This window comes from Microcaecilia unicolor, chromosome 7 (assembly GCF_901765095.1).
Source record: "Microcaecilia unicolor chromosome 7, aMicUni1.1, whole genome shotgun sequence".
In the NCBI taxonomy this organism is placed as follows: Eukaryota; Metazoa; Chordata; class Amphibia; order Gymnophiona; family Siphonopidae; genus Microcaecilia; species Microcaecilia unicolor.
Window position 1 is genome coordinate 205,997,784 of NC_044037.1, and position 23,300 is coordinate 206,021,083.

Consider the following 23,300-nt stretch of genomic DNA (forward strand, 5'->3'; position numbering starts at 1 on the left):
CTGCTCCCTGGAACAATGCCCAAAACACCTACTCAAATCCATCCCTATGGAAGCAGTAAACTGGTTACTCAATGATCTCAATGAGCCGTTAAAAACTGGCTCTCTTCCCCCTGATATGGGCAAAATTGTTCTCCGTCCACTACTGAAAGGATCTGGGCTAGATGTAACATTGCCTGCAAACTACCGTCCAGTGGCAAGCATACCCTGTTTTACTAAAGCATTAGAAACCTACATTAGTAAACAACTCTCTTTTTATCTGGAAAAATTGTCTGTTTTACACTGGTCACATTGTACAGCAACATTACTGCTAGTTCTAACTACGTATGTAAAACAACACCTATGCAAAAGTGACCAAATAATTCTTCTCCAGTTCGATATATCAGCGGCATTTGATGCGGTTGACCACACATTGCTACTTGAATGCCTGGATCAGATAGGAATAACAGGGACTGTGCTCAAATGGTTCAGCAAATTCCTTTCAAATCAAAGCTATTCTGTCAAGCAAAACAACCAACTTTCCAACTACTGGTCTACTAACTGCGGGGTCCCGCAGGGATCTCCTCTCTCTCACTGATGTCATCCCTTGCCTCAGTACACCTGGGTCTTAATGAACTACTATTATCCTACACGGATGACATCTTGCTTCTCTTACTAGTAACAGCATCAAACAAATATCCAACTCTTTAGCGAATGGTATGACTGCTGTTAGCACCTGGGCCCTGACCAATAAACTGAAACTGCACAAAAAACCAAGGTCCTGTGGTTCCGAAATCAGGGAGTTGAGGTCCCATGATCAATATCTTTGTCCAATGGTCAAAGCTTTACAGTCGAATCTGAAACCAGAGTATTTAGGGGTCTTGCTTGATTTTTCACTCACCTTCCCTTTCCATATTAATCGGCTATGGAAGAAATCACTATTCAAAATGAGGCAGCTACGTTTAGTCAGACCGTTCTTTGACCAAAAAGCTTTTGCACTACTAGTCCAAATGTTAGTCCTACCTCACTTGGATTACTGTAACAGTATTAAGTGTCAATATCAGAAAAAACTGGAAATCGTACAGAATACAGCTGCCCATCACTGGAAACAGCCTGGCATTGAATATCTGGGTTTAACGCTGGCAACGGGCTGTCAAAGTGCTGGCTGAATATCAGGGGGCAAGTGTCTTCAAAGACTTACTGTTATGAGATGGCTTTTGGGCACATGCTTTGAATTCCTATACATCAGCCACAGTCCTAGTTGGCCCTTTCAGGCTTGTTGAGTTCTATTTGGGTTTTTTTTTTTTTCTCTCTTTCGAATGGTTTTGTCCCCTGTCCTATCTGGATCATTGGTGTTCCTTTCCTATTTTCTCTTTTTTGATACCTTTGTTTGTAAACCACCAGATAAGGCTTGCTTGCCAGATAAGGTGGTATATCAAGATTTTGTAATAAACCCCCATCCTCCCACCCTGTCAGACTGTCATAGTAATGCTTGAATGTTTTCACTTATATACACTGTCAGCTAGCACATTTGCTTATTTCCGATCTGACAAAGAAGGGCAACCTTCGAAAGCTAATCAAGAAATGTATTAAGTTATGTCCAATAAAAAAGGTATCATTTTATTTTCTTTTCCATGTTTTATTTTGTTTGATTTCTATTGATAACCTTAAGAGTGGACTAACATGGCTACCACACTCCTCTCCGTAATAAACATAAAAATAAACATATCTTTGAGGCCTGGTTTTAATCTTTATACCTGCCATATCATGTGAGAGCCTATTACCCCATCACAGGAAGATGAACTGGTTAGTTCATTCCTGTTAAGTCAGAATTATTTTCATTACAACAATTTCTACCTTTTAAGAATATAAATTACTTTTATTACCATTGTATAGAGAAGATTGTCTAATGCAGAGATGACCAACATTAGGAGAAGAAAGAGAGATGTGGAGGATTACAAATTTAATCTGGGCTTTCTCAACACTCCTGTAAACCAGATGTATTTGCATTCTTTGAATCTTTGCCTTTTCCCCACTCTAGTGCTATTGATACATCATGTCCAAGCAGCATTTTCTTTCACATGCTTTTTCTTTGTTATATCTCTAGGATAATTTTCTTGAAGATCCATTGCAGATGGCCATGATCATTAACAACTGTCTGAAGGAAGAGCAGAAAATATTGGAGAATGCCCAAAGACTTGAGCAGGTATTTCCTCTTGCTCTTTACTTGTAGATGTGATAGTGCTTAGTAAAAGTCTGACCACTTCCACTTGTTGGTGTAGTCAGACATTTGATTGTCAATTTTATGAATCCTGTGCTAGGCAGAATAAGCACAGCCACCAGTACATACCCAATTTATGAAATAAATAGAGTAACTGTTTGAAAATTCCTGTTGTAAAGCCCTGTTGTAATTTAGCTTCTGCTGTGGTATTTATTGATTTATTTACCTCCTTTTTGAATAAATTCATGTAAGGCGGTATACAGCAAGTATAAACTGGGCATAAGCAATTTTCAATTACAAGACAGTAAAATATGTATTTAACAGTATGCATTAAAACATATAAAACATTCCTGTAATTAAGGGCATGAGACTTACAGTGAGTAAAGTGGTAATTCGATAAACCCACTTTATCATTACCTTATTTAATGTGGAGGATGCAAACAATATAGATCACTTGTGAATGATTTCAAAGTTGATGGTTTCCAAAATGTGAGTAGTGACCCCAAATAAGGTTCCCACTTAGCTGGGACAGTGTGTCATGTCTGTAGCAGAGCTAGTGTTGACAGGGCCACTGAGAGACAGAGTTGGGCATGGGACAGGGCTGTTGCAATCGTTGTCTCCCCCCCCCCCCCCCAACTTGGATCCCAGCTGCCTCTCCGCCCACTCAGGCTGCAGCCACCGCTCTGTCCACTCTGGCTGCAGCCGCACCACCACTCTGGCCGCAGCCACCACCGCCCCCCCTCTCTCGGGCCGCAGCCGCCGTCCCCCTTACTCGGGATGCAGCTGCTGCCACCTTAACTTCGCTCACTCACTCAGGCCGCCACCGCTTCCCACCCCTTACTTTCCTGTGTCAGTGTGTCTGCTTCTCCCCAACTTCCAAGGGGAGCCTGGTGCCAGGGTCTGACTGTCTCCTGCTCCTGTGTGCTGGGACCGGGTTATCGCGTTAACACAATCACCTGGGTCCCGACAGGTGCAGGAGAGAGACAGACCCCAGTGCCAGGCCCCCACTTGGAGGCCGGACCTGGGGAATATTGCTACCCCTGCCCTCCCTCTCTGCAGCCCTGACTGTTGGTTTACTTTCAGGGGAATTTTCGAAAGAGAAGGGCACCCATCTTCCGACACAAATCGGGAGATGGGCGTCCTTCTCTCAGGGTCGCCCAAATCGGCATAATCAAAAGCCGATTTTGGGCTCCCTCAGCTGCTTTCCATTGTGGGGATGACCAAAGTTCACGGGGGTGTGTCGGCACCGTACCGAAGACGGGACTGGGGCGTGATTAAGAGATGGGTGTCCTCGGCTGATAATGGAAAAAAGAAGGGCGTCCCTGACGAGCATTTGGCTGACTTTACTTGGTCCATTTTTTTTTTACGACCAAGCCTCGAAAAGGTGTCCAAACTGACCAGATGACCACCAGAGGGAATGGGGGTTGACCTCCCCTTACTCCCCCAGTGGTTACCAACCCCCTCACACCCAAAAAAAGAAATTTAAAAATGTTTTTTGCCAGCCTCAAATGTCATATTCAGCTCCATGACAGCAGTATGCAGGTCCCTAGAGCAGTTTTTAGTGGGTGCAGTGCACTTCAGGCAGGCGGACCCAGACCCATGCCCCCCTTCACCCCTTAGGGCTATGGTAGTGGTGTACAGTTGTGGGGAGTGGGGTTTTTTTTTTGGGGGGGGGGGTTGGGGGGCTCAGCACCGAAGGTAAGGGAGGTATGCACCTGGGATAAATTTGTGAAGTCCACTGTAGTGCCCCCTAGGGTGTCCGGTTGGTGTCCTGGCATGTGAGGGGGACCAGTGCAGTACGAATGCTGGCTCCTCCCACGACCAAATGCCTTGGATTTGGTAGGTTTTGAGATGGGCGTCCTTGGTTTTCCTTATGGTCAAAAATCGGGGACGACCATCACTAAGGTCAACCTAAATGTTGAGATTTAGGCGTTCCTCAGTATTATTGAAACGAAAGATGGATGCTCATCTTGTTTGATAATACGAGTTTCCCTGCACCTTCGCCAGGACATCCTTAGAGATGGGCGCCCTTAGAAATGGGCGTCCCCGTTCGAAAATGCCCCTCTTTGTCCCACATTCTAGAGCAATGGTTCATTAGGTTTATCTTATGCAAATTAATTGTGGATATCCTGAAACCCTGACTGGCTGTGTATTTCCTGAGGACTGAGTTGAGAATCCCTATTCTAGAGGGTCTATATCCCATGAGCTGGATGTAACGCTGCCTGTCATGCTGCAAAACATCCTGCTCTGGGTCTATCCCTAACCTTGCCTTCCACTTTTGATCTTCAGTTATGTCCTACCGCCTCTGTTTACCTTAGTCTAGTCCTTTCTTCCAGCTTTTCTGTCAGTCTTCTCACCCTCTGTTCTTCTCTCTGATTATTATCTTGTATTTTATTTATTTATTTATTTGTAGCATTTGTATCCCACATTTTCCCACCTATTTGCAGGCTCAATGTGGCTTACATTATGCCGTGATGGCGATCGCCATTTCTGGGTACAGAATTTCAAATGGTAATACATTTAGGTGTATACATACATGGTAAAGAGGAATACATTATGGTATTGAATACAAATGATTTTGCATCAAGGTGCATACATACATACATGGTACAGAGGATTGCATTATGGCATTGTATAGAGGTTTCTAAGTGATAAAATGAGTTGTAGCATAAGTTAGGTCATCGACTATTGAGATGTCATCTTCAATTTAGGAAATAGATTGGTAGTGCGTATTGTGTAGCTTTCTTTATAGCAGTGAGGTTAACAGTCAAGTGACAAGAGTTCGGCCTTGTCTAGTTCGTGTAAAGTCTATTTATTTTGTATTTAAGATGGAGCATTATGGTAAACCTTCTTGAACAGGTTCGTTTCAGTAGTCTAAGGAAGTTTGTTAGGTCATGTATTGAATTTATGGCCTTCGGTAATGCGTTCCATAGTTGCATGCATACGTAGATTCAAAACTCCATAGTGCAGGGACTGTCTTACATGTAGCTGTATAGCAATATGTCTAGAACAGTGGTTCTCAACCTAGTCCTCAGCACATACCCAGCCAGTCAGTTTTCATGCTACCCACAATGAGCATGCATGAGATAAATTTGCATTCACTATTGAATTCTCATTGTGGATATTGAGTACCTTGAATACTGCATTCAGTTGTGGTTGCTGTATTGCAAAACAGATATAACAGAATTAGAAAAGGTTCAAAGAAGAGCGACCAGAATGATAAAGGGGATGGAACGCCTCTCTATGAGGAAAGGCTAAAGAGGTTAGGGCTCTTCAGCTTGGAAAAGAGATGGATGAGTGGAGATATGATTGAGGTCTACAAAATCCCGAGTGGTGTAGAATGAGTAGAAGTAAATCAATTTTTTACTTGTTTTAAAAGTACAAAGACTAGGGGACACTCAAAGAAGCTACATGGAAATACTTTTAAAACAAATAGGAGGAAACATTTTTTTCACTCAACAAATAGTTAAGCTCTGGAACTCTTTACTAGAGGATTTACTAATAGCGGTTAGCATATCTGGGTTTAAAAACGTTTTGGACAAATTCCTGGAGGAAAAGTCCATAGTCTGCTATTGAGACAGACATGGGGAAGCAACTATTTGCCCTGGGATTAAGTTTCATGGAGTGTTACCATGATTTGGGTATCTGCCAGGTACTTGTGACCTGGCTTGGCCACTGTTGGAAACAAGATACTGGGCTAGATGGACCATTGGTCTGACCCAGTTTGGCTACTCTTATGTTCTTATGATATTCAGAAAACCTGACTGGATGAGTGTGTCCTAAGGATATGATTGAGAACAGCTAGTTTTGAAGTGCTGGAGTATTAGTAATAGCTTCATCGAAGATGATATTCTGGTAATCACTATTTCCAACCACTGCCCTCTGTCTTGAAGCTTGCTTCCCCGAACATGAATCTAGGCCCTAGTATAAGTGTGAGTTCAGTGACTGCAGGTTTTAGGTTTTACTATTATAAGGATGATTGAAATATAAATGCTAGTGAACGATACATGAATCCATAGTAGTCAAAGCTGAAGCTCTGATGGCTGAGGCTACTGGTCACAAGTTTTGACTTACGTCGATTTAAGAGGTTTTGGGCCTTGTTTACAAAGGCACGCTAGCGTTTTTAGTGTGCTCTAAACATGTAGATGCCCATAATGTTCCTGTGGGTATGTACATGGTTAGCTCATGCTAATTTTTAACACGTGCTAAAAACGCTAATGCTGAAAAGGGTCCTCAGTGTGTTAGGATATGAATATCTTTTTTACATTCCTTTCTTGCATTTATTATTGTTGCTATATTACTTTGTGTAAGAGCAAACATGGCAAAATGACCCAAAGGCAATCTAGCAGCTGAAAGCAAAATGATGCTGTTTATTTCTCTATAACAGGATCAGGTGGGGAGTACACACAATGCTGTAATGCAGGACAAGCAGAGGGAGATGGATCTGAACGTTAAAGATTTGAAGAACAAAGTTCAAGTAAGTAATGTTCAGAGCTCCATTACATTACGTACAGGTCTAATAGCCATTGTAAGAGTATTTTTCTCCTCTCCTTGCCCTCACCTTCACTGTTGGATAACCCTTGGGTATCATTAAGCATGTCAGTCAATGTACTTCCCTTCGTTTATAAGGTGCCATAATTTGCATGTGCAGTAATAGATAATAGCCAATTAATGCCAATAATTGACTTTTTAACAAGCAGTTATTGGCACTGAATTAAATTTAATTAGGACCAACGCATGTAAAGTTAGTTGAGGGATCCATGCCTAAAATTTCTGTGCATTCCTAACTGGTCACGGAAATGGAGGGTCTTAGGCGTTTGGGGTGGAAATGGATGTGGCTTCGTATGCACATAATTACAGATAATGATGCTCCACGTGTAAATTTAGCATAGGCATTTCACCATGTTTTTGTTGGTGCAAATGGCCATGCTTAAATTTCCGTGTGTCTTTCCACTTAAGAGTGTATTCTATAAACTGCAAACCCATTCAATGATTTTGGGGGGGGGGGGGGGGTGCTGAACAGAGTGAATGTGCGTCTTTTCCCTGTTTTACTGTGTAGCCTTTGCAAAATAGGCATAAAGTTGGCATCTTTGTGGACATTTTTATGAGGATAATTTTGTAAATGGGTCACCTAGCCTGTGGGGGTAGAAGAGTGCGTAAGTAATACCTGTCTGCTTGCTAGGAAAAGACTGCCCTACACAATATTATAGTGTCATTTATACGCTTATGCATATATTTCATAAAATACAGATGGAAGTGCAAACTCCCACCTGCAGGAATGCCTCTGTTCATAGTTTTTTTTAACTTGCTATACCGCCCAAGCTAACTGACAGATCTGGGTGGTGTACAGACTAAAAAATGTAAAAGTGGAAAAGGAGCTACAATATCAGATAGAAAAGAACCGTTCCACATACATCAAGTACAACCAATCCAATCAAAACAACTTCTAAAGAAGGTAGAATTGGTGAGACAAATGATAGAGTAGATGGAGAGGTAACAGTAGGAACCAGGGAGGGAAGGTCAGGAGCAAAAAACTTAAAACAGAGAGAAAGAATGCAACTCCTCCTATAACTCCTAGGTAACGCCAAAATGTTTGTTGAAAAAGTCAAGTTTTTATTGCAGATTTGAAATTTTTAAATGATAGTTCAGCACAGATAGCGAGAGGGAGAGAATTCCAATAAAAAGGTGCAGAACCCACCCCCCCCCCCCACACACACACACACCACACATGATGTCTAGGGAATTCCCGGTGTTCTGATTTGGGGCTTGGTATAACTACACGGTGGTCATTTATCGAACAGAGAAGGCGAGAAAGGGATAAGGGATGGTCAAGGTTGCCAAATATGGGGGGAGACCAGACCAATTAGTCTTAAAAGCAAGTGTTAGCAATTTGTGTATTATTTGTTGCTCAACTGGGAGCCAATGAAACTTCTTAAACAACGGGGACTAAAATGTGCATGTTAGATTCATACTGTGTTACGAAAGTATACTTTCTCTCAATTGAGTTTGGACTGGTTATCCTATGCAATGATTAATAAAATCTTCTATAAATTAAAAAAAAAATGTGCAGCAGAAGATCCGCAAACAAGGCGAAGTTACAGAAGACAAACAGTCTAAAAGATGTGCTGCTTTATTAAATACAATGCCTTTACCATAGTAGAACTTTAGTTTTTTGACAATAACCTTTTTTAGTTTATTTACTCTGCTTATCTGGACTGACTAGAATCCTGGTTGTCATTGGTAGTGGTTTAGTTTCCATTCTAAATGTATTCCTACTCCTATCCCTGGATCCATTAAATCAGTCTATTTTTCTTTTTGTTGCGACGGGTACATTGACTTATGCTTATAATCCATCTCATCACGCTTATATTTCTCATATTTAAACATTTTACATCCTTCTTGAATCTTTTAAATGTAAATTAAAATCCTTATATAAATCTTTAAAACATACATCGTGTTCTTTTAAAAAGACCAACTCTGTGTGCATTAAACATTTACGCCTGCTCTCAAGCATGTGTAACATTTGTGCATTCTGTCTAGGCAACTATTTATGAAGTCATGTACGTGGCTATGTGGGTTTATAATAATAGCTCCAGAAATAGGCTATACTCAATCTGTTATAAAATTAACCTCTGCAAGTGTAGTGGGGTGATATTTTCTAATTTCAGCTGTATTTTTGTTGTGGTGGTGGTGTGTGTGGTGTTTTTAACCTCTGCTGTTTAGCACAAATTGGAGATACAGGTGGGGATAATTTCATAACGGAGCACCTATATGGGTTGTTCAAAAGGCAACATCGGAGCCTTTAGGTTTTCAGAAATATATTCCTAATAGCACACAGATCCTCTTGCACAAATTTATATCTCTGTGCATTTGTTGTTTGCATATTTAATATAAAAACCAGTGTTCTTCCCAAAATATACTTCCAGGAATGGCTACAAACAGATCACATACAGTAAAAGTAGGCACAGTCTTGCAGTATGCTGCCATATATATATATATATTTTTTATGTGTGTGTAGATACCCCCCCCCCCCCTTATCACCCAGTGGAGTTTTAGAAGAGCCATATTGCACACATAGAAACTTTCTTTATAAAGCTTTTTCCACATGTGACATTACTGCCGTGTGCCTTTTTAATTTAGAGCTGTGAGTATTTGGCTTGTACTGAGATGGAATTCTGCAATACCAGGCCGATCTGTGTCACTGGTACTCCTTTCTTCCTTTCTGTAGGAAGTAGAGCAAGATATTAAGAGCCTGGAAGATATACAAGATGAATACGATTTCAAACTGAAAACCTTGCAGAGCAGAGGTGAGAGATTGTAGCAGGTCTTGTGAGAAAAATAAACTCACTGTGGTAGGGGTTGGGGAGTGAAATCAATCCTTACTTATGGCTCTTAGAGGGTTTAAATAGATTTTCTATGCATTATTTAAAATTTGCTGAAAGCATAATAGCTTGGTTCCAACATTAAACCCTCCTTATCACCAAGGGGCCCTTTTACTAAACTGCTGTAAGCAGCGTGTGGAAATGGCACACGCTGTGAGTGGGAACTACCACCGGGCTGCTGTGGCAGCTCGGCAGTATTTCCCTTTTTAGTGAATGGTAAGCCCGCGTTGGGCTTACCGCCGCTTTGTAAAAGGGCCCCTTATTATGGCCATATCAGACCTTCTGATAACCTACATGAAGGGATGGAAGCATAAGGCGGGTTATGCATTCATGAAGACATGTAAAAAGTCAGTTCTAAAAAGGAAAAGAAAAAAATGATTAGTTCTAAATTCATACACTAAATAAATACACTTGTATTTTTGCTGTCATTCTGTTTTCTTTGGTTAGCATTTGGGGAAAAAACATCAGAATTAGTAATGATTATTAAACACCGACTTGTGGATCCTGGATCCTTGATTCTTTAGTTGCACACGCATTGACTCAGGTCCTGAGAAAAGACGGCACAAAACCAGATTAGATATTTATAATCTCTACAACAGCTTCTTGAAAAGGTCCGGAACATTCTTTAGCAGTTCCTGCCTAACACATACAGAAGTCTGTAACCTAGGAACTGTATGATGTCATCACGTAACAAATTGGAATAGCCATGTAAACTGGTAGCCTATATCAGGTAATAGAAAGTAACATAGTAGATGACGGCAGAAAAGATAGCTGAGCCCAGGTAAAAAAAATATATATTTTAGACTTCAATTTTAAACAAAATCAGTTCCCTATGTTACATTGCTAGAGAAGGAGTAGCAAGGACAGATGGTAGGTAAGTTAAAGTGATTGGTTTTATTTCTGATTTATTACCCTTAAAATGGACTAATACAGCAACCACACTACTTTATCCTAGGTTCCCTGTTTACTAACCGTACTGTAGTCGCACAAACTTTTTAGCGCATGCTATTGATAGAAATGCCCATTATATTCCTATGGGTGTCTTGTCTCTAGCATTAGCGCGCTAAAAGGTTTGTGAGCCTACAGCATGGCTTAGTAAACAGGGTCTTTCGTTTGGACAGTCAGTACTAAAAGAGAAATGTCTGTGTAATAACTTAGGCATTTGCACCTTCCCCAATCAGAACATAAATCACAAATGAATCATAATAACTCAGACTTGACAACTATTAGGTGGCAAATCTTGGCTGCAGCTTTATTATAAATAAAACTTTTATGAACAAATGAACATAAATAACTGAACAGTACCAGACGGTGTCATACTAGTCCATACATTCAATATAACTCATCTCTTCACAGCCTGTGGTAACGCAAGACTGCAATAATTTAATTATTTTTGAAACCTCTTTTCTTTTAACCTAAAAGCACGGTGGTATCACACGTGCCTTACCGCTTACCTTCTACAATCACAACTCACTTCTTTTTAACTTCTATCACAAACTCTTAAGCTTCGACAAAACCTACAATAATACAAGACCCTAAAACTTTCTAACCATCCAAAACCTTTGTGGTGGATGGGTGGGGGCAATTTTAATAATTAATTTAAATAGAAAAATTTCACAAGACTCTCCTCTCTTCAGCTGACTACTGCCTTCAGCTCCTTTCCCGCTCAAACTTCTCCTACTTCATCCAATCACCTTCCCCCACACCTAAAAACCTCCTCACTGCCCCCCAACATTCCATTGCTAATTCTCAGAAGCACTTCTTTTTCTGGAAGGGCTCAGCTAAGTTATAGTGCCCTCCTTTAACTTAGTCGAGCTAATAAAATTTGAGTCAAATGTTTTGTGGGGGTTGTCTTAAGGAGAACGTGATTAAGAGACTTAGTTTGAGCGTCTCCCGTATATGGGACTGATTTCTCCCTATTCATGAAGAAAGCAAAGTTGCTTACATGAGGCTGGTGTATTCCATGGACAGCATGATAAATCAGTCATAGTACTGTCCCCTTGGTTTACTTTTCTTTTTTTAATTTTATTACTTTTGTACCCCGTGCTTTCCCACTCATGGCAGGCTCAATGCGGCTTAGGTACTTATTTGTACCTGGGGCAATGGAGGGTTAAGTGACTTGCCCAGAGTCACAAGGAGCTGCCTGTGCCTGCAGTGGGAATCGAACCCAGTGCCCCAGGACCAAAGTCCACCACTCTAACCACTAGGCCACTCCTCCACTCCACAATATCTTGATTGTCATCTCATATATGCAACACAGCACGTATCAACCCAAATGTTTCATGTCTCCTTGGTTTAAAAACAATTTTATTCCCATTACCTATAGTATGTTACTGAGGTGGGCCCCCGTAGATTTGGCCCTGGACCCCCCTGCCGATGACCCTCTTGACCCCCCCCCCCCACCGCCAACCCGCCATCGCTTACCTTTGCTGGTGGGGGACCCCAACCCCCGCCAGCCGAGGTCCTCTTCTTCCTTCGTTCTCTTTCTGAGTCTGACGTCCTGCGGGAGGGGGGTTGAGAGGGTTGTCGGCGGTGGGGGGAGGGGGTGTTGGCGGCGCCGGGGGTGGGGCTAAAATCTGCCCCCTCACCTCGGGCTCTGGACCCCCCTCCCGCCGAAGTCTGGCTACGCCCCTGGAGGTGGGGCCTTACAGTACCAGCTGTGCATGAGCAAAATTTCTTTCCAGGCTTTTTTAGTTCTAGCTAGGAAACATTCTCACTGTTCTATTGGATGACATCGTTCATATATTTGACAGATTTATCTCACTGTCTGCAGAAAACACCAGTTACAGGGAAAGAATTTGTTAGAAAGGGTAATTAGTGTTAAGAGCGACCACATTATTAAATAAAACTGGAAAGGAATTTTCCCCACAAAGCCTGCCTTTCTTGAAGCCATTTTGTTTCTTTTCCTTCCAGAGCATGAGCAAAATGGTCTTGCTTTGAATGAGCTGCGACAGGAAAAACTTGTTATCCAGAATATGTATTTAACACTAGACATGAAAAGAAAGGTACAGTATACTTATTTCTCTCAAGAGAGATCTGCCTAATTGAATTTATTGGGGTGGTTTCTACATTTGTGTAGGCCCATACAAATGCTTGAATACTTTACTTGTGGAATTGCAGCTAGGGGAAGCATACCCACTGGCATTTCCACCTGCCTTTTCTGCAGGTACTTTTTTTCTGGCATAAACAGCATGCATGATTTTGGTAACATAAAACTATGGGTTCTATTTACAATACCATGTTAACAGCAAAAGTTAATCCACAGTAGCTGCAAAACTCTGCAGTAACCATTGGGGTTTCCTGACACTCAAGAGAAGGCAGGCCGCACCGATAATGTGGGACAGTGTTCACTACAGTGTGTTAACAGCACCTGCATTAACTGCAAAGCATGCTTCCAACCTCTTCCTTGCCCCATAAACAATTTTCTACCTTAGGTGGTTGACATGCAGTGTTAATGCAGTTCTTCTATTTGTTTTGTTTTATTACCTCTGCATTGAGGGCCAGATGCACTAAACTTAACGAGCCATTAATGAGCAAGTAGTAAACCCTGGCATGCACTAAAGGCTTCTTCTAGCCATTTTCCGATCATGGTAGCAGATAACAAAAACGGAATGCAGATGAGCAAATTAGTATTATAATGTGTAGAAACCGTATTGTAATGAGATGCACTACCATTTTCCGATTCCTTTACCGTGGAAACCCCTAACGGGAGGTCTGCACCTCTCGTTGGGGCTGCTGTGAGAGAATCGGAAAGGAAAAAAAAAACGTCCAACAAGTGCTCAGGAGGGAAGCGAAAAAAAAAAGCCAAGTGCTCGTCAGGGACGTCCTTCTAAAGTGCCTAACATGGATGTCCCTGATGAGCACTTGGCTTTCTTTTTTTTTTTCCCTTCCGCCGCCATCCCCCCCCCCCCGAGGTCGCCATTGCTGCTCCCCCCTCCCTTGAATCACAGCTTCCCACAGCCCTGGCCTCCCTGTCATCCTCCGTGCCCCGGGGCCCCTCCTGAGGTCGAGGTTGTTGCTACCGCCACCACTCCCCCCTCCACACGCCCCCTCCGTCTGCCATTGGGCCGGGCCCTCACAGCGCCTCTCACCTGTGAAGGTGCTGCAGCAGGCAACAGCAGATCGCTTCCCTTCGGGCCTCCCTCCTTCCCTCCCTGGCCCGCCCTCGTCTGACATAAGTTATGTGAGGGCGGGACACAGGGAGGGAAGCCCAAAGGGAAGCGATCTGCTGTTGCCTGCTGCAGCGCCTTCACACAGAGGTGAGAGGCGCTGTGAGGGCCTGGCCCGGTGGCATACGGAGGGGGGGTGAGTGGAGGGAGAGGAGCGGCGTCCTTGAAGTCTGAGCCAATCACAGCGCGTTTAGCTCAGCTAAACGCGTTGTGATTGGCTCAAAGACTTCAAGGTCTCTTAGCTGAGTGAAGCACGTCCAAAAAGGACGTTTTTATTATTGGGGGGGGGGGAGGACGTCCAAAAAGGACGTCTTTTTGGATGGACGTCCTCAGCTGCACTCTCCTGCTACGATTGAGTCGCATCACAGAGGCGTATTTGGCATGCGCAGAGCAGCCAGCATAACACTTGGCTGCTCTGTGCATGCTTGACCAGCTGACTGGCCGTCTGTTTACCGATGGAATAGAGAATGCAAGTGAGCTACAACGAGCAGTTCATTTGCATTCCTTTTCCTTGATGCATGCCCGTTCCTTACCGATTCGGTAAGGGAAGGGCTTTAACGATTTTTTAGTGCATCTTGGCCTGTGTGTCAACATGTTAACACCTAATGCAGTTTAGTTAATGGGCCTCTGTGTGCTGTTGCCTCTTTCCCCTTCCCCCTTTCCCCTAGCTCTGGGGACACCTTCCCAAAAATGTGGTGAAAGTACAAACATACTTTTACCCACATACAAGGAAGGCAATTTTCACAGGTAAACAGTGTTTTGAGAATTACACTACGTATAGATTTTAGGGCCCTCTTACAAAGCTGTGTCAGGTCCTAATGTGCACCTAGGGCTCCTTTTACAAAGGTGTGCTAGTGATTATGATAAATGATTATTTATTTATTTATTTGCAGCATTTGTATCCCACATTTTCCCACACACAAGCAGGCTCAATGTGGCTTACAAGTCAATAAGAAATAGGGTCAGGTAAGGGAGGGGTACATGTGTAAAATAAGGTACAAAATAATAAGGAACAAAATGGTCCTTTGAGGCAATATAATGTAGAGACTAGTGAGTAGCAGCAGTAGGGTAGGCCTTACAAAACAGATAGGTCTTTAAAGAGCGCCTAAAGTCTTGATGATCATGCAGCATTTTCACACAGTTCAGTAATGCATTCCACATCTGCGTTCCTAAGTAGGAGAAATTAGACGCGTAGGTGGTTTTGTATTTAAGACCGATGCAGCTGGGATAATGAAGATTCATATAATTACGAGATTATCTGTTTCTGTTCCTTGCCGGAAGATCAAGCAAATCAATCTTATAATCCGGGGCTTCACCATAGATTATTTTGTGGACCAGAGTACAAAGCTTGAAGGTAATACGGTCCATAATTGGGAGCCAGTGTAGTATCCGACGAAGAGATAATATTAATGATAGACTAGTCTTATATCCTGCTAATACCTTAACAGTTCAAAGCGGTTAACATAATTTTGAGAAATGAGAGACAGTACTCTGGGAGTAAACAGTTAATTGCATCAGATCAAATCAAAAAGCAGTAATCAGGACATATTTTGAAACAATAAGGTTTTAATCTTTTATTCTAAAGTCAGAATAAGATGAAGCAGAATTAAAGATAGCCTTTATCATTTTCCAACTCCTGGAAGGCCAAAATTAATTCAAATAAGTGTAATCTCCTTTTCCCTTAAAGGATGGGAAAGTAAAATAAAATATATGTCTCCATAACATCTAGTCCTCAGCACTGTAGGAAATTGAAATGATCATGCAAGTAATTAGGTGCTAGACCATGCAATATCTTAAAAGAGAACAAGCTAACTTGAAGAAGATAATAGTCTCACTGGAAGTCAATACAATTTAACAAAACTTGAAGAGACATGATCAAACTTGTAAGACAAAGATATTAACAAACTGCTGTTTTCTGAATGGTCTGAATTTTTCTTAAAAGATTTTATTACCAGCCCAAATAAATAAGATTACAGTAATCCATTGTGAAATCAAAGTGCTTGAACCAAAATTCCGACTGGTCTAATTCAAAGTAGTTCCAGACACATCTTAACTTCCTCATTATAAAAACAAACAAACATTTTTTCACCAGAGAGGAAACCTATAGGCGTCTCTAGCATTTAGCGTGCGCTAATCAGCGCACACTAAAAACCTAGCACGCCTTTGTAAAAGAACCCAATAATGTGCGCTAATGATTAAAACATGCTAAATGCTAATGATTAGCAAGCGCTATAAACACTAGCGCACCTTTGTGAAAGGACCCCTGTGTGTGCTAACTGCATTGTAATTTGTTTTTGTTGTTTTTGAGGGGGCGTGTCAGGGTCAGAGAATGGGCATGAATGCACTGATCAGCTTGTGCATGCACATTACCACCATGTGGTACCATCTCAAAAAAGATATAGTGGAATTAGAAAAGGTACAAAGAAGGGCGATGACAATGATAAAAGGGGATGGGATGACTTCCCTATGAGTAAAGGCTAAAGCGGCTAGGGCTCTTCAGCTTGGAGAAAAGATGGCTGAGGGGTGAAATGATAGAGGTCTATAAATAATGAGTGGAGTTGAATGGGTAGATGTGAAGCGTCTGTTCACGCTTTCCAAAAATACTAGGACTAGGGGTATGCGATGAAGCTACAATGTAGTAAATTTAAAACGAATCAGAGAAAATTTTTCTTCTTTCAACGTGTAATTAAACTCTGGAATTCGTTGCCTGAGAATGTGGTAAAGGCAGTTAACTTAGCAGAGTTTAAAAAAGGTTTGGACAGCTTCCTAAAGGAAAAGTCCATAGACCGTTATTACATGGACTTGGGGAAAATCCACTATTTCTTGGATAAGCAGTATAAAATGTTTTGTACATTTTTGGGATCTTGCCAGGTGCTTGTGACCTGGACTGGCCACTGTTGGAAACAGGATGCTGGGCTCGATGGACCTTTGGTCTTTCCCAGTATGGCAATACTTATGTACTTAAATGGTTAGTGTGTCCATAATGCGGGAGGCTTAATATCGCCTAAATTTGAAACAGTAAGCGTTCCCATGATGATTTTTTTAAACTGGGTGCACACTATTGTAAACAGTGCACACCCAAAAATTCAAATTGGCCTCGCTAAAAATGAGCTTCGTGTGCAGGAAAGTCCCACATAAGAGCACGCTAAGCCCATAACTTAGCAAAGCTTAGTAAAAGAACCCCCATAGTGTGCTCTTTTTCTTAATATTGTGAGAAGGGATTTTTGGTTGGGGGCACCTTATGGATACAGTACCTTACACTAAGTAAGAGTATTTCATAGAGGCTCTTGTTGGACTTCTGGTGATGTTAGTGATGATGAATGTGGCAGTGAGAGGTTGAAGCTGTGGTGCTACAGAGAGCAAATCCCCCAGCCTTTTGCAATGCCTGACCCCAGCGAGGCTATGTTGAAGTCCTGTGAAGAGAGAGTGACCTTGTCGATATCATAGTGGTGGGGGGGGGGGGGGGGGAGAGTAGGTGAGGTAAAGACACTGAACTGGGCACACGAACACCTGTTAGAGTGAAGCACACATGGCAGTTCGATGGTAACAAGTTGGGAATCTGGAGAAAGCGCATTCGAGGCTGAGAGTACCAGCTACAGCCCTTCCAGGTAACATAGAGCAGCAGATGGAGAGACTCACCAAAGGCAAACTGTAGAAGTGGGGTAGCTGAAATGAAAACAGAACTCCAGTCCCTGAAGTGAAAAATCCATGCGGACTCGGAGGAACTCGGTTGCCACATGGACGAGGTAGAATGACGTATGGGAGAGCAGGAGGATACACTAGTCCAGGCCCAAAAAATCTATTGAAATTGCAACAAACCATACAAGATCTGCTCTACAAACTGGAAGACATGGAAAGCAGAACAAAAAGAAGAAATAATATCAGAATTAGAGGTGTTTCAGAAGCTGAGGCCTACAGTGATGCAGCATAGGCAGTGCAGAGACTGTATCAGGAGATCGTACCCCCTGTGGGAAACAAGGAAGGGTCTGAGTGCCACATGCTTAAGATAGACATGTTGAATAGGGTGTTGGGTTCACGGAGAAGCAATACTCTGAAAGATATTGTGGCCTACGTAGATAATTATCAAGAGAGAGAATTATTTTTGCAGAAGGCTAAGAGCCACGGAGAGATCTGTGGGAGAACCACAAAATTAAAATCTTTAGTGACATATCTAGCTTCACTGTTTAGCGATGGAGAGAGTTTAAAGATGTACTTGAAGTGCTGCAAAAAAATATTTAGTACCACTGGCTTTTCCCTTTTGGGCTTTTACCCCAAATTCTATAGATGATACTCAAAATTGTGCATACAAATTTGAATGCATGGCCAATTTGTACACACAATGTAATTAAAGATTAAAAGCCAGTTAGTGCCAATTTGAATTTGTGCGCACATCTTCCTGAGCAGTATTCTATAAAGATGAGGACATTATAATGCCTTTGTATCACTCCATGGTGCGACCGCACCTCGAATATTGTGTTCAGTTCTGGTCGCCGTATCTCAAAAAAGATATAGTGGAATTAGAAAAGGTTACAAAGAAGGGCAACGACAATGATAAAAGAGGATGGGCAGACTTCCCTATGAGGAAAGGCTAAAGCGGCTAGGGTTCTTCAGCTTGGAGAAAAGACGGCTGAGGGGAGAAATGATAGAGGTCTATAAAATAATGAGTGGAGTGGAACGGGTAGACGTGAATGGCTTGTCTACTCTTTCCTAAAACACTAGGACTAGGGGGCATGCGAAGAAGCAAATTTAAAACGAATCGGGGAAAATTTTTCTTCACTCGTGTAATTAAACTCTGGAATTCGTTGCCAGAAAATGTAGTAAAAGCGGTTAGCTTACCGGGGTTTAAAAAAGATTTGGATGACTTTCTAAAGGAAAAGTCCATAGACCATTATTAAAATGGACTTGGGGAAAATCCACTGCTTATTTCTAGGGGTTTAAGAGCACACCTACCTGCCTAAGATAAGTGCAGTGGGCATTATTGCATTAAGTGTGTTATACAAGTCACTAGTTACACAATATTTTGTTAATAAACTTAGGATGGTGGAGGTTGAGTCAATGATTAAGAAATCAACACAAGTGATTCACCTGTTGAGTGAAAGAAAGACTATCGTGAAATATATATGAGACTCTACCTCACCTTAGTTGTTAGCCCCTAGGATTATTATATTTGCATCTATACACTCTGTGTATATTTTTTGTTATTTTGTACAACTGGACGGAGTGACGGTCTTTAATTGTTTGACAGTATTTCTAGGATAAGCAGCATAAAATGTGTTGTACTATTTTGGGATATTTGCCAGGTACTTGTGACTTGGATTGGCCATTGTTGGAAACAGGATGCTGGGCTTGATGGACCTTCTGTCTGTCCCAGTATGGCAATACTTATGTACTAATGCTTTTATGTACTTATGCACGCATAAATTGCTTAGTGCACAATGGAAAAGGGGGCATGGCCATGGGAGGGTATGAGTGGGTCAGGGGCAAACTGCTATAGAATCTGGGAGATCCAGGCCTAATTTAGGCGTGGGGTATACCAGAGTTCAGTTAGTGTAAATCCTCATGTCCAAAATTGGGTGTAGATCCTGGCGCTAAGTGCTATTTTATAAATGGTGCCCAACTCAGAGCGACATTTATAGAATAGCAATCGACGCTCATTTGTTTTTTTTCAGTGCCCAAATTTGAGCATCATTTACTGACAGTAGTCCTTAGTGACTGTTGCAGGTGTGCATAAGAGAATCCCTGCAGAGTCTGGGCTATGGCAGCTCGTGATCAAGGAAGGAATCGTCAAACGCAACCCAGAAGCTACACAAGTAGAAGCCTGGTTCCATTGGCAGAAGGTGGGACGAGAGTGGAAGCCACTGGAGCAGACCAGGAATAGGAGGAAACTTCACCTTTGCAACCTGTGCTGAACACGTGAGGGAACTCAGAAAGCTGGAAAGATCTGGATATTTATGTTCAGTAGCTGGAACTTTAAGATGAACTTCCTGAGTAAAGCTACATGGGTGTGTTGATGATCTGAAAGGGAAGAAGGGTGACAGTGAAAAGTAAAGTGGGAACAGAAGTATTTGGAAAGTGGGACATAGTCTCTTGCTGCATGTCTGGGGTGAGGATGGATGTATAAATTAGACCTAAGTAGTTTTTATTTATTTATTTGTACCCTGCGCTTTCCCACTCATGGCAGGCTCAATGCGGCTTAGGTACTTATTTGTACCTGGGGCAATGGAGGGTTAAGTGACTTGCCCAGAGTCACAAAGCTGCCTGTGCCTGCAGTGGGAATAGAACCCAGTTCCCCAGGACCAAAGTCCACCACTCTAACCACTAGGCCACTCCTCCACTCTTGTTGAAAGATCAAAAAAGATTCTCTATGTATTCAAAGTAGCAAGAAGACAATTTTTTTTTTTTTTGTAAGAAGTAATGCTGCTTTTGGATGACTCGTGCACTTGTTCTCACTTCTTTGTGGAAGATTTTTTTTTTGTGTGTGTATGTGTAAGTAAAACCTACTGGCAGGACTGGGCTTTGATGTATGCACATGTCATTGCATATCTTTGTAGACTGTTGTGGATGTGCCCTGATGCTAAAGCTTTTTTTCCTCTAACATTTTCTGGTAGGTTGGGTTGGATTGATGCGGTCTGTTAAAAAAAAAAAAAAGTAAAAAAGTGGCAATTGGGATGTATAACAGTAATGGTTTGATGTTATCCACAGGAAGTGGTGCACAAAATAGCAGTGTTGTTGGGCAAAATAGAACTGACTCAGAATGTTTTAATTAATGAGGAACTGGTGGATTGGAAACGCAGACAACAGATTGCTTGCATCGGAGGCCCACCCAACGCTTGCCTTGATCAGCTTCAGAACTGGTAAGAATGCTGCTTGCCCCAAGTTCTTGTTAAAGGTTTTCATCAGCTAGGAAGTCCTAGCCATGCTGAAAAAAGGAGCTAAACTGCTTCAATGTGGAAGGGTGTTTTATATCCAATATGACCTTATTTTAACATTTAAAATTTCACATGACCCCAGATAATGATGATGTAAACAAAATAGCAGATTTCACTCCACTCCCCTCTCTTTCCTAATACACTTCCTTCCTCCCCCCTGCCCTCCATTTGTACAAAGCATGCAAGCAGCAGTCATCACAGGGCCATGTGTGTCAGTGGGGGCTTGCAGACCTCAGTACTTTGCATGGATTTCCAGTCTAACAGGAAGTCCACACAGGAAGAGGAGGCAGGCCCCATACTGAGTGCTACCACTGGGCATTGATAAGTGGAGGTCCAGAGGGAGTGGGAGCAGTCCTGTTTCTGTGACACCCCCCCCCCCCCCAATCTACTACTGATGTGACCCTGTTTGGGGTCCTGACCCACATTTTGGGAACCACTGCTTTTTGAAGTCAAGTTTGTGCTAGCGATGACCTAGTTGGGCGGTATTAATTGTATCTCAGTGGCTGCATGGGGGATTTCCTTCACCCAGACCCTCACCTCCTCAGACATCACTGGCTGAGATGTATCAAAGGAGTACTTCATTGCAGTCTTTTGGTCTACACCATGTTCATGGATAGGATATGCTCCTAAAATGTAGATCTGTGGTCCTCAATTATTTTTAACAGTGGATTACTTTGGAAAGATGAGGTTGAAAATAACTGGGGACCACAGATGAAGTGGAGTGTCAGCCATGACCTATCCCCACGCCAAGTCATTTCTATCTGGAAGCTTCTGGGGCTGTTGACTGCAGTAAGTGATCTAGTGTGTACTCGCAGGCAGAAACTGTTGAGGGAGCAAAGCCTGTGAGCATGTGCTGCCTCCGTCCTGGTTGTATGTTTGCAGACCCAGCTGCTGTCGTCACTACCACCACAGTAGGGCCCAGGACCTGCTTCAGAAGCTTCACAGGCTGAATTGGGCTTTAGAAGGCATAATGTGGACAACCAGTTGGGTACCACTGGTGTAGAACATGTTAGCGATAGGGCCATAAAATTCTGCTTAGTTGTGGAATGCAGTAGGCCCACATAACCTAATTATTTTTGAGACCTTCCTTCTTGAGATTTCCATTTAGACTTATTTTTTTGTGAAGTAGTAGGGAACTATCAACCTGTGCTCAGACTACATTTGAAAACCTTTACTTTGCAATGTTACCCATAACATGGAACTTATAGGATTAAATATACATGGAAATCTCCCGGCAGCTGTTGATTTGGTATTGGTTGAGTCTACATTACTGTGACTCCATAAAGCTTTGAGATGTGCCAGAGAATATCCAGGAGCTGGAGATCTGAGCTTAAATAACAGAGAAATATCTTCTGTATTTTTTAGTGTTGTCACTTGCAATGTATTATATAGTATAATAGTAAATGACAGCAGATAAAGACCTACACTGTAATCCAGTCTGCCTAACAAGATAAACTCGTGGTATGATACAATATAACCTATGCAAACTTGATCTTGATCTGTCCTTGCCATTTTCGATGCACAGACTGTCTGCCCAGCCCTGGCCTTGTTCCCTTACTACTGGAGTTGCCACCATTGAAGCCCCACTCCAGCCCATCCAGATCTGTCTAGCCATAATCGGGGCACAGATAATGTAGACGTATGGCCTTATTTCCCAATTACTGGAGTTGCCAGCTAAGCACCACTAGGTTTGTTTTGCTTTCATTCTCTTTCCGTATAGGAATCTTATGTTGGTGTCATGTAATGATGGTTCCCTGAGCGGTGGCTCCAACCTCTGGCTCCGCTCCCAATTCTCCATTTCTTGTACTAAAATGCTAAAGACCAGCTTGTTGGGACTAGCTTTTTTTTGGTGGGCCGTACATCCTGACGTATTGGGAACCAGCTAGGGTGAGAGACTAGACCTGCGTGGCTGTACTCTCGGTATGCTGGTTCATACATTGCGGCCGGTACGGCAGTAGCATGAGTCTTTCAAGATGGTATCAGAGGCCACATCTCCATCACCAGATTGTTACCCTTCAGGAAGAAGCAGCATGGGAGCTTACTCAGAAGTTGTCTGCTATTCTGAATGAAAAACCAAGCTCCAGACTACAGTTGATGAAATCAAGGAGGGCTTCGAAGGACATGCAGCCAGACTGACTCAGGTCGAGGAGCAGGTGTTGCACCAGGAGGATAGTACTACGATGCTGGAAGTGAAAGTCCGGGAACTGAAGGACCGCTGCAAGATCTGGTGGACTGGCTGGAGGATCAAGAAAATAGGGGTTGTAGGAATAACCTACGCATTGTGGGCTTCCCTGAAACGATATCCTCTAAGCCTCTTTGGACATTGGTGGACACCTGGTTTCCTCAAACTTTGGGTATGGCGGTCCTGGATGGTGGCCTGAAAATCAAGCAGGCTCATTGTGTGGGGCCGCCACTTGCAGAGAACCAATGCCCCAGGCCAGTTGTGGCTTAGGTGCTGAACTTTGCGGACAAGGAACAATTGATGGTTCTTTATCGGAAGGCCACATCTCTAGAATATGAAGGCAGTAAGCTGCTCCTTTTCAATGATTACTTGAACCAAGTGGCAGCCAATCGACGTGCTTTGGCATCATATTGTACTGATCTCAGAAATCATGGAGTACAC

At 42.5% G+C, this 23,300-nt stretch overlaps 1 protein-coding gene across 1 annotated transcript in view; it reads left to right on the forward strand.

Annotated features, from left to right (window-relative positions):
- STAT1 (signal transducer and activator of transcription 1) overlaps positions 1-23,300 on the forward strand; it is a 150,537-nt gene that overhangs the window by 17,474 nt on the left and 109,763 nt on the right. The window contains 5 exon segments of the mRNA XM_030208870.1: positions 2,084-2,182; positions 6,585-6,674; positions 9,426-9,504; positions 12,493-12,584; positions 20,451-20,602. Coding sequence (XP_030064730.1) covers positions 2,084-2,182; positions 6,585-6,674; positions 9,426-9,504; positions 12,493-12,584; positions 20,451-20,602 — 512 coding nt within the window.